General features: G+C 35.0%; 2 protein-coding genes across 3 annotated transcripts; both read left to right on the top strand.

Annotated features, from left to right (window-relative positions):
• Window positions 1-4,629: 4,629 nt before the first annotated feature.
• LOC136208723 (uncharacterized) lies at window positions 4,630-7,319 on the top strand. Of its 2 annotated transcripts, none has more exons than XM_065999855.1 (2): window positions 4,630-4,778; window positions 5,977-7,319. In XM_065999855.1, the coding sequence occupies exon 2, from the start codon at window positions 6,114-6,116 to the stop codon at window positions 6,894-6,896; it is 783 nt and encodes a 260-aa protein (XP_065855927.1). In that variant the 5' UTR covers window positions 4,630-4,778; window positions 5,977-6,113; the 3' UTR covers window positions 6,897-7,319. The 2 variants fall into 2 exon arrangements, with proteins under 2 accessions (XP_065855927.1, XP_065855936.1); XM_065999864.1 differs by having other exon boundaries at window positions 4,642-4,778; window positions 6,057-7,319.
• A 780-nt stretch (window positions 7,320-8,099) lies between these two features.
• Window positions 8,100-11,235, top strand: LOC136208716 (uncharacterized). Its single transcript, XM_065999842.1, has 6 exons — window positions 8,100-8,427; window positions 9,488-9,637; window positions 9,800-10,058; window positions 10,137-10,355; window positions 10,469-10,611; window positions 10,715-11,235. Exons 1-6 carry the CDS (start codon window positions 8,149-8,151, stop codon window positions 11,033-11,035), a joined length of 1,371 nt encoding a protein of 456 aa, XP_065855914.1. The 5' UTR covers window positions 8,100-8,148; the 3' UTR covers window positions 11,036-11,235.

Below are 11,235 nucleotides of genomic sequence, written 5' to 3'. Positions count from 1 at the left end.
CTTGGCTCGGAGAAAACAGGGCTGTGACGTGTAAAAGGTGGGCTCTGATATGGAAGCTAAACCTGCCCCCACGAGTGAAAGTATTTATGTGCAAGCTTTGTGCAGACCTTATACCGTCTCGAGAGAAATTGGCATTACGCGGCATTCCTGTCCCAAATGAATGTGTTGTGTGTGGAGAGACTGGAGAACATCGATCACATATTTTTGTTGATTGCAGGTATGCTGAGGATTGTTGGAGGGAGGCGGGTCTGCAATTAACTGATTTACACCTGGATGATTTTGAGGAATGGTGCGAGGCACAGCTTCACGGCTTCCAGCGAAGCAAAGACCAGGAGATCTTCTGCATGATACTCTAGGAAATATGGACACAGAGAAATAACCTCCTCTGGAACGGGAAGCTGCTGCCTTCTAATCGCGCGATCCATGTGGCGAAACAGTTCCTGGCCGATTTTCAGCAGCCCTTCCCCGGGAGCAGCGAAAATTCACCGACGTCGTGCAGAAGACCAACGGCAAAGTGGCAATTACCTGCTGCGGGTGGTATGAAACTCAATATCGATGCTGCAATTGACGAGCAAGGATGTCGAATAGGCCTGGGGGCAGTTTGTCATGATAGCCTGGGGCGAGTACGTAGCTGTTGGACAATGGTTCTGCAGGGTCGATGGACACCGCAGATTGCAGAAGCAGTTGGTCTATACGAAGCACTCAGCTGGGCACATGGGCAGGATATGCAAATCGCCACTATTGAACTGGACGCGAAGAATGTCGTGGACACGTGCTGTCGCGGAGCTATGCCACAACCCCACTGTTGCATATGTTCAACGCCAAGCAAATGCTGTTGCGGATAGACTCGCAAAAGATTCTTTTAACTGGCCTAGCCCACATTTTTGGGATTCAGCCCCTCAGTTTGTGAGACCCCTGACTGTATCTGATGTAATGAATTCTTGAGTTTAATGACAAAGCAATTTTGATTCAAAAAAATAAATATAATTGTATATTCACAACATGTATAGATGTGGCTTATTTTTTCGGCTGAAATTATATACATATTAAAATAAAGTCTTACCAATTTTTTTAATAGCAACATTGTATATGTAAAATTTTATTTAATGTGTAAAATTAAAATATAGTTAAACTAATAATAAAAAATTGACGTCACCATAATCGTAGTTTAAATACATTATTTTCATTAAAAAAAAAAAAACATTAAAATTCTCCTGGTTCTTTCTGAAAGAAATTGACTGCTATCCTGAACTGTGAACATTGAGCCTTTTAGTAGGCTTAATACACCTGAAGACATTTGGTAAAAACAAAAAAAAAATTATTGTCCTTCAAATTTGTAAAGTATTTCATTAGTTTTCTGCATTTGTTTAAAATTATTTATCGGTGATTTGAATTTGGTTAAAATGATTTATTGACTACCTAAATTTATCTATAGTAATATCTTAGCTTATTAAACTTACTTAAAATGATATCCATTTCAATTTGTTCAAATTTTATCTTGTTTTGAGACTTAATCATACAACTTTAAGAAAGTTGAGCCACTAATGAAATATTTGTAAGTAAAGTGGAACAATGGTTTCTAAAACCAAATTGAAGATAATTCTGATATATTAAGAACATCTCTAATAGATCATTTATTAGACTTGTAACAAAATTCAAATCTAACATGTTGGACCTGTGGTTGCAGTTTAGATTGGCTTATATTTCAAAAAAGTCTCTGGTTTTTGGATGTGGTAAACTCGTGCGGGATGCACGTGCCATTTATTCTCATTATCTCAAGTCGCTTAAGGGATTTTGGTTGGATGTTTTAACCCATCATTCAAGAAAAATGAGACTCGCCCCTCTTCTTCAATCTTATATCTTCATTATTATTTTCTCTCTCCTCCATTTTTTCTAAGCATCTCCCTTCTCTTTCTCTAAATCAACATTTCTCTCTTTCCCCCTCTCTCTAACTTTCCCTTTTTTTCATCGGGTTAAGGTGCAAAAATACCCCTAACGTTTTGGGTCAGGAGCGATTTTACCCCTAACGTCTAAAATGGTGCAATTTTACCCCTAACGTTTGTACCCAAGAGCAATTTTACTCCTAACATTGATAAATTGGGTCAATTTGATAAATAATTCATCAAACTGTCGTCTCATCCTTGAATATTATCATCTACACTTCATACGCGTGTCATTTTATCAGTAACAAATCACAAACATATGTTGGGATGTGAAAAAAATATAAAAAATATAAAAAAATATAATGTCTTTTGTACGAATTAGACAAAAAAATTCAAAAAAATCACCGAATTTATAAATATTAATCTCCAATTCTATTATTAAATTACAAAAAACATGAAATCCTTTTTTTAGAATGAATTGATACGCAATTTGTGCAAAATAAAGAACAAAAATATATGTGTTCTATAATAATGTCTGAAATTGACCCAAATTATTAACGTTAGGGATAAAATTGCTCTTGGTTACAAACGTTAGGGGTAAAATTGCACCATTTGGTTAGGGGTAAAATTGCTCCTGACCCAAAACGTTAGGGGTATTTTTGCACCTTAACCCTTTTTCATCTCTTTCTAACGCTTTCGTTCAGGATAAAAGTATGGTAAGCTAAAATCATATTACCAGTCCGAACAATTTGATTTAGTCAATTCTTTTGTTGTAATTTTTTTCCGTTTGATTATCCAACCGAACTGATCATCCTAATTATAAAAATGGATTATATATTGTCTAACAATAACTATATGACCTTTTTAAAATAATAATAAAAAATATATAATTTAAGAATATTCCGCATATTAAAAAAGGAATTAGGAGTTTTAACTAAAGTATATAAGCCACAAGCAATCAATCAATGAAAAGAAACAATAAAAAAAGTACTACTAGTAGTTAACTATTAGCAATAATTAAAGATGCATTAATTTTGCCTTTCTAAACTACGCAATGAATGAAGTAGTTGGAAACTTATTAATTTGGCCTATTACATCACTGGCTCTTACCATAAAAAAATAAAAATAGATTGGTTTTCTGAATTTTATAAGTGTCTTACCAGTTTTTTTAACTTGTTTATTTAATATCACCGGCTTTCTAAGCCTCTATTTAAGAGTTTAGAAGTTAATGGAGATAAGAGTTAAAGGATATAATGGAAAGGAAAAAGAAGTGATGAAAATGAAAGTTAAAAATTAACATTGTTTGGGAGCGTTTATAGAATGTAAATGTGATTAAATGTTTAAGTTTAAATTTGGAGAGGAAGTAAAGTTAAATTTACTTTGTAGAGACAAAAAAAATTTAAAAAACTTTACGTTACTCCCATTAACCTCCAATTTGAAGGTTAGAATTTGGAGGTTAGAGGAAGTAAACTTTTAACTCCATTAACCTTTATTTACTCTCAAAAAACAACTCTCAAATAAGGTTAACTTAATATTTAACTTTTCATTACTCCCATTAACCCCCTCCCAAATAATGGTTAAATTTGTCCATAAAAATAGATTAGCTTTCTAAATTTTACAAAGGGTTAAGGTGCAAAAATACCCCTAACGTTTTGGACCAGGAGAAATTTTACCCCTAACGTCTAAAATGATGCAATTTTACCCCTAACGTTGGAAGCAAGAGCAATTTTACCCCTAACGTTCATAAATTGGGATGTAAATCTTGTTATCTACACTTCATACGTGTGTCATTTTATCAGTAACAAATCACAAACATTCGTTGGGATGTGAAAAAAAATAAAAAAATATACTGTCTTTTTGTACGGATTAGACAAAAAAAAATTCAAAAAATCCACCGAATTTATAAATATTAATCTCAAATTCTATAATTGAATTATAAAAAACATGAAATCCTTTTTTTTAGAACGAATTATTATACAATTGGTGCAGAATAATGAACAAAAATATCTGTGTTTTATAATAGTGTCTGAAATTACCCAATTTATCAACGTTAGGGGTAAAATTGCTCTTGACTTCCAACTTTAGGGGTAAAATTACACCATTTTAAACGTTAAGGGTAAAATTGCTCCTGGCCCAAAACGTTAGAGGTATTTTTGCACCTTAACCCTTTTACAAATGTCTCACCAGTTCCCTAAACTTGCTTATTCCGTAACAATTAAATACAAAACTTATTAAACTTAAATTCTAAAAATACATCTTCATCTATTTGAGAGGTAATTGTTTGCCTTTTTCTACATTTTAATCTATTATAAGAGTTAATGTTGCAGATTTGAGAGATCGAATGGATACGGATCGAAAGTTAGTATTATGGTTTTTATATTTAGTTGTTACGGAATAAACAATTTTAAGAAGTTAGTGAGATATTTATAAAGTGCATGAAACTAATATATTTTTATGGACAAATTTAATGAACTAATAATACGAAATAAATACGTTTAGAAAGCTGATTACACTGATAAAATTTAGAAAACTAATCTATTTTTACGGACTAAATTAATTTTGAACTGGAAGCAAGTGGAACATGCCGTATTAGTAAAACATACTAAAATACTTCATCAAAAAAAAAAAAAAACATACTAAAATACACGGCAACGACGCCGTTTATTGTTCTTAAAACATAAATTGCATTCACCTAATTACTACTTGCCCAACAGAATAAAGCCACGTGGACCACACAGAACTTGGAATGGGGCTATGGCAAAGTTCGTTCAACCTGTTACACAGCGCTCCACAACCCCACCCAACTCTTCCTTTCCATTCTTAGATTTCATCCCAACAGACTCGGAGAGATCGTTCCCATCACTCTCTTCGTTCTCCACTTTTCAACTACGATTGGTAAGTATATTTCATTGATGTTAACTTCTTAGCTTTTGCTTGCCTTTCAATTTCATTTTAATCATGCTCAGATTTATTTATATCTGGTTTTTTCTAGTGTGTACTTGTGGATCTTAGTTATGAGATTTCCTTTTTCTTCTGTTCGAAACTAGGGATTTTCACTTGTTAACTATGGGAAGGAATGTCTCTTGAGTTTAATTACCATGTCATAAGCTTTTGAAATGCTAGAAGGAAGGGAATATATAAACTGATTTGGTTTTGGATTTGTTTTTAATTGGATACTACTCAAAATGATTATAACTGGACTTCTCTCCGTTTTGTTTTCTTCCATTGTTGTTAAGGTTAATGATTGTTAGGATCTTAACTGACCATCGGATTAGCTGTAGCTACGATTTTGGAGATCGTTTTAAATAAAATAAAATTTATTCCATCTTCCGTATTTGATTAGTAGTGATTCTGCAGTCAATAAGTTCGTAACTGAAATTGGGTCCTTGTTCTTTATTTACTGCGCATACGTGCCAGGGTTGTGTATAAGAAATCATTATTCCAGTTTTAATTATAGCTGCAATCTTGTTGGTATGGTTAGATTTTCATTTTTTTTTTTTTTTTGTATTCTTCCAATTACTGGCTAGATGCATTCATGATTCTTGGTGCTTACTGGATTGTGTTTGTATGCTCTCTTAACATTTAGTCTATGGTTCTGTGAATGCTTCATTACGTAGGTTAGTTTTCTGTACAATTTTTGTCTTGTAATTTGCTAGTCTAATGATATATTGTGCAAATGAGTTTATGCATTTCAAAAGCAAACTTTCAAAGAACAGTAATCAAGTAGTCTCTTAATTGTTCCTTCTCGTTGTGGATTTGAAAATGCCTTATGTCTCGAGTTCTTTTTTGGGTTATGAGCTTTGATATATTGGCATCATGAGGTCAAGTTTTGTGCATATAAGCTTTCTCATTCTTATTGTTACTAATCGGTTATTTTTTCTTTTTTAGATTGTATTGTTACTAATCGGTTAATTCAACTATTGTTTTATAAATTTAATGAGTTGTCTGCAATTTGTAGAATTAAATGCATAAATAGTTTGTTATATAATGCTTTAATATTGTAATCGTTTTATTGCCAAGTTATGTGCAAATATCATAATCACATTGCTGTTAAGTTATGAGATTTTGATTCTTACTTTTTATTTTCTTGCAGGAGCACCGCATGGTAAAATTGTTAATGGTGCTAATTTTTACCTAGGTATGAGTTGATGTTTTTTTTGATCCCGTTCACAGGTTAAGTATCTATAGTCATAGATGTTGCTCTGGTAAGCCACTTGTTTTGCTATCAAGATGTGGAATTTTGCATCCAAATGTGTAGCGGGAAATGTTGGTTTGAACAACACCCCAAAGCTAACTCAATCTGCGTTAGATTGTTCAGATGATGAGGCATCTTCTGTTGTTAGCAGGGAAGAAGGTCTTGAGTGCCCCATATGCTGGGAATCCTTCAATATTGTGGAAAATGTGCCGTATGTTTTATGGTGTGGCCATACCCTCTGCAAAAATTGCATCCTTGGACTTCAATGGGCTGTTGTGAAATTCCCCACATTACCTGTTCAACTGCCCCTCTTTATTTCCTGTCCATGGTGCAATTTCTTATCCTTCCGCCTTGTCTATAGAGGGAATTTGAAATTTCCTCGCAAGAACTACTTTCTACTCTGGATGGTTGAGAGCAAGAATGACGACGAACATAAATGTCAGAATACATTCTGCGAAGATAATCAACCTCCCTGGTCATCAGACAACAATTCTATCCCGGGACATCAGTTGAGTCGCAGTAACATCAGGAGGGTACATCAGCAAGAGCCATTTAGAACAGACAACGACGATTATTTCCTAAATATGGGAAGCATACATTCTTCTCTTCAGAAGTCACTGGTTTTCTTTGTTCGTCTGACAGCAAAGTTTCCTTTGGTCATTATATTCCTTCTGATCGTCATATATGCTATACCTGCTAGTGCAGCCATTTTGGCTCTGTACGTTCTTATCACTGTTCTATTTGCTCTGCCTTCATTTCTATTACTGTACTTTGCTTATCCTAGTCTGGATTGGCTTGTTAGGGAAATTGTCACTTGATACTATCAGTTGGTAAACATTGTAAATAGAAAATTGCAGCTAGAATTGGCTTTTCTTATCTAGATGCCACAAATTGTAAGTTGAGGACTTCACAGCCTCAATTCTTTGGTTTCTCTTATAGCTTTCATGTGTAGAAGCACCTTGAGTGAGTGCTTCTGGATTTTGCTGGGTCCAAAGCTGTAGTGTCTGGATTTTTTGGTGTGGCAAAGCAGGGCCAGCATGTGGAAACTTACTCTTCCACTGGAATTTGGAATAATACGAAATATCAGTGTGATGGCTTTTATCAAAGGATCAAGCTCTTCTTTGTATGTAGTGTAGACCACCTATCTGTACTTGACTACTTGTACATAATTTCCTACCCGAATATTAAGGTGTCAATGTTCAAAACTATTAATGCTAGATGTTGTTTACCTGTATTGTTCAGTTTGGTGTTTGATATATTTTGTGATGTTTGAGGGTGTTGTGCAGTAGGATCTTGCATCGGAAAGAAGCATGTAATTAAAGTGTTTGTTTTGATCGGTAATACAAGAATAAAAGACCTATATTGTTCATGATATGGGGCTCTTTCTTATGTTATATGAATTGGGGTGGACCGGATGCAGCATTTCTTTTTGGCAGTATGTGATTAAGAATCCTGATGTTATAAATTCTTTTTAGTAAAAAGGCACAAGATCTCAATTTGCATCTATGTTTGTTGGGGAAGAGTAAATATACCTTTTCGAGAATTGTAAATAAACGAAATGGTAAGATTTTATCCTCAATGTTTCTAACGTGTATAAACTTTAAGGGGTGGTTTTTGGCAACCTGAGCGCGTTAGACATTCTCGTGTTGTCTCCGCCTTTAGATTTAGGAAAGAGAGTCCAAAATTACTCTATTTACTGCTATCTTGATTGCTCTGGATTAAAAACGTAGAAAACAAATTCTTTTATGATTTTTATAGCAAATATGTATCTGGAGAAGTTACCAGTAAATTTGTATCTCATCCTGACAAGAATATGGGTGGTGGGTGAAGTTCAAATGAAGAGCTTTCACCCTCTCAATAATATTATTTTCCTTTCAATTGCATTATGTCCTCACCATTTACAAACCACAATAAATTGCCACAAAAAAATCCAAGTTGGAAAATCCAACAAAGACAGGCATCCACGTGTCACAAATACAGCCTAGAAAGTTGGCTCTGTTTAACATTATCCCCAGCCCACTCACCTTAAACTTCCAGACTTTACTGTAAAAACATAAACAGTAGCTAAAAATGGCAGCAGCCATCGCCATTTCTTCTCCAAAATCCAGAATATTGCAGAACCCAATCTCCTTAAAAGAATCAAATTGTAGTTTTTTGGGCGTTTCATTACCATTGAAACCCAGAAATAAAAGAAGAGATAACATAAGTTTGGTAGTGGCAGCAGCAAGTAATATTTCTAGCACTACTAGCAGTAAGAGCTCTAGTAATGGTAGCAGGTTCTATCTTAACTTCACAGGGTTTCCTTTTCCTCTTGGTCCTTTCCTCAACAGAAGCACTATAAGGACTGAGGTCAGTTTCTTTTTCTTCAAATTGGCTTGAAAAAGCAAATAATTTTATTCAATTCTGCTTGTACTTGTTGTGAGGGTTTGTCCTTTTATATGTAGGGTTGATTTTTTTTTTCTTGTACTTGTACCAAAGTTTCCAGCTTTGTACTCTTTGTCGCTATTCTTTAAAAGCTTGTATGATTAGTTTTGATCTTATGCACATGGGTTTAGATTTATGTTGTTTAAATGTTGGTGTTATGTTAATACATTGACCTAACATTCTAGCTAGTGTTTTTTCTGTGATTCAAACCCTTCATATTTATGCTATATTAGTAGGTTTTAGTTGGTAGGTTGAGCACAACTTTGTAGTCAGTAAGATTATAATCAGCGACGAGAGGCAGTTTGGCAGGTGGAGAATGTAACAGACTGATCCAAAATTATGTAGACATTGTCCGCTCTATCCCAAGTTACATTCCTTGGTCGCACGACTTTAAGACATATCTACGTTTGGACACCCACCTTACTAATATAGCTCAGTCACTTTTCTGATGTGAGATTCAGATCAACCCTGTCCCCTTTGCCATCATTTAAGGCTATTCCTTGCTTAGGACCGGGTCATTACAGGGAACGAGAGGGAGGGGGCAGAGGCAAAACGCTGTTTGATTTGGCATATGATTTTGCTGAATGAATTGCCCTGTTGCTTTCATAATTGAATACTGAAATATCTAAGAATGAAATTTTCTGGATCATCTAGTTCTGTTACTGAACTGAAAACATATGATATTAGGTGATTCAATTTGGATTTTAAAATTTCTCAATCCTTGTCATTGGAAAGATGTGTTCATTGATTTCAACTTGATCAAACGTGACGTTAGACAGTAAATTAACTTGGATGCAATTCACTAACAATAGAAAGATGAATATTTCATGGATTGAAGAAAATGTCTGATATATAAGTGACTAGAAAAATTACTACAAAAGAAATGTTTGTCTGTTTTTAATTCTAATGAAAATGGTTGGTTATTCTTCTTTTTGTATTCATTAGATGAGTCTTCCCCTTTTACTTATGTTAATCTCTTTTGCAGGCTGTTAAAGGTTGTATATGGCTATTCGAGCAAGAACAAGCATTAGGCTTCAGCAGTGTCTCAACGAACATTCGAATGACAGTCATCAAACTCAAATCCGGAGGACTATGGGTTCATGCTCCCATTGCTCCTACCAAGGAGTGTATTCAGGTTCTATCTTCTTCACAAATTTTACTAATTCCAATGCATAACATAACAGTCACTATTTATGTCGTATCTTCTATGGCACTGGCAGCATACGTTATATACACGGGTTGTACATAGAAAAGATCATTTTGTATTTGCTCCTTCATATTATATCTTTCTTGCCAGCTTGTGAAGGAATTGGGAGCTCCTGTAGAATACATTGTTCTGCCTACATTTGCTTATGAGCACAAAATCTTTGTTGGCCCGTTTTCGAGGAAGTTTCCACAAGCTCAAATATGGGTGGCTCCAAGGCAATGGAGTTGGCCACTGAATTTGCCGCTTGAATTTTTTGGGATTTTTCGTGCCAAAACCTTAAAAGACGAGGATCTGTCAGCCCCATGGGCTGATGAGATAGAACAAAAAGTGTTAAGCTCGCCCGAAGTTGGTAATGTAATTACTTATATTATAACTAAATCTTGATTTAGAGGTACAATCATACGAAAAATAATCCGGATTATTTCAGGAATCGGACCATATGTAGAGGTGGCTTTCTATCATAAGCGTTCCAGAAGTCTACTGATAACAGATGCTGTTATCTTTGTCCCAAGAAAACCACCTCAATGTATTAGCAAAGAATCCTTGTTAGCCTCAGCAAAGAATGGCTTGGCTGTAAAAATTCTGAGTAAAGGGAAAGAAGTCCCTGAGGATCCGGTTGTCGACAACCCGATGAGCCGTCAAAAAGGTCAGTCCTTTAGTCCCAATTAGTATATTGAACTGAGGATAAAATGTTGATGCAATTTAGGAGTTTACATTGTTTTATCATGCTGAAAGTTGAAAATTTATCATTTGTTTCAGGCTGGGAAAGAATGGTTCTCCAGATCTTATTCCTCGGTCCATCGAATCTATTGGAACCTAATGCTAGTTTTGCTACAATGTCACAAAAGTTGATTGTTTCCCCTATTGTAAAGACTCTGGTCTTCAACAAAGTTCCTGAAAAGGTACACAATGATTCTCCAAACTTGAAGATGTATGTTGAATTGGTGCGGAGTGAAATGATGAAGATGTTTAAATCATTCCAATCTTTTTCTTATTGAACTTCAGGTGAGGGATTGGATTGACAGAATTGCGCGGGACTGGAGATTCAAGAGAATCATACCAGCACATTTTTCTGCTCCAATTAATGCCAACAGGTCTGATTTCTTAGCAGCATTTGCTTTCCTGGATGAACTATTGGGTGACCGATACGTCACTCGCCCATCCCTTTCGATATTGTTTGCATCACTTATGGGAAAAGCAGCCAGCTACTTCCCCCCAGATGACATGAAGACTTTGTCATCCCTTGATAAATTTTTAGTCTCAATTGGAGCTGTAAAGAAGACGGTGTCGGGGCGGAAAAAAGCAGCAAGACAGAAATTTGTATAGCTAGAAAAGTATAAACACAGACACACACAACTGTATATCAAGAGATTGATGGATGATAACATAATTGTACTGCGTTTTCCATATTTGAATAGGTAAAGTTTAAGCTTTGTGGGATCCATGAAGTGAAAAACTAGAGCACAAAGTTGAATCCTTTACTGATAAGAAGAGTTTGTCTGAAACAGATTATTATTTTTTGAATA

This window comes from Euphorbia lathyris, chromosome 1 (genome assembly GCF_963576675.1).
Source record: "Euphorbia lathyris chromosome 1, ddEupLath1.1, whole genome shotgun sequence".
NCBI lineage: Eukaryota > Viridiplantae > Streptophyta > Magnoliopsida > Malpighiales > Euphorbiaceae > Euphorbia > Euphorbia lathyris.
The sequence above is the reverse complement of the archived record's forward strand: the minus strand, read 5'-3'. Positions and strand labels throughout refer to the sequence as shown.

Excerpts from the sequence above, each read along its gene's own strand:
- LOC136208723 (XM_065999855.1), top strand. The coding sequence starts at position 6,114 with ATGTGGAATTTTGCATCCAAATGTGTAGCGGGAAATGTTGGTTTGAAC.
- LOC136208716 (XM_065999842.1), top strand. The coding sequence starts at position 8,149 with ATGGCAGCAGCCATCGCCATTTCTTCTCCAAAATCCAGAATATTGCAG. Across the intron at positions 8,428-9,487 it reads GAAGCACTATAAGGACTGAG|GCTGTTAAAGGTTGTATATG; the intron begins GTCAGTTTCTTT and ends TCTCTTTTGCAG. Across the intron at positions 10,612-10,714 it reads TCAACAAAGTTCCTGAAAAG|GTGAGGGATTGGATTGACAG; the intron begins GTACACAATGAT and ends ATTGAACTTCAG.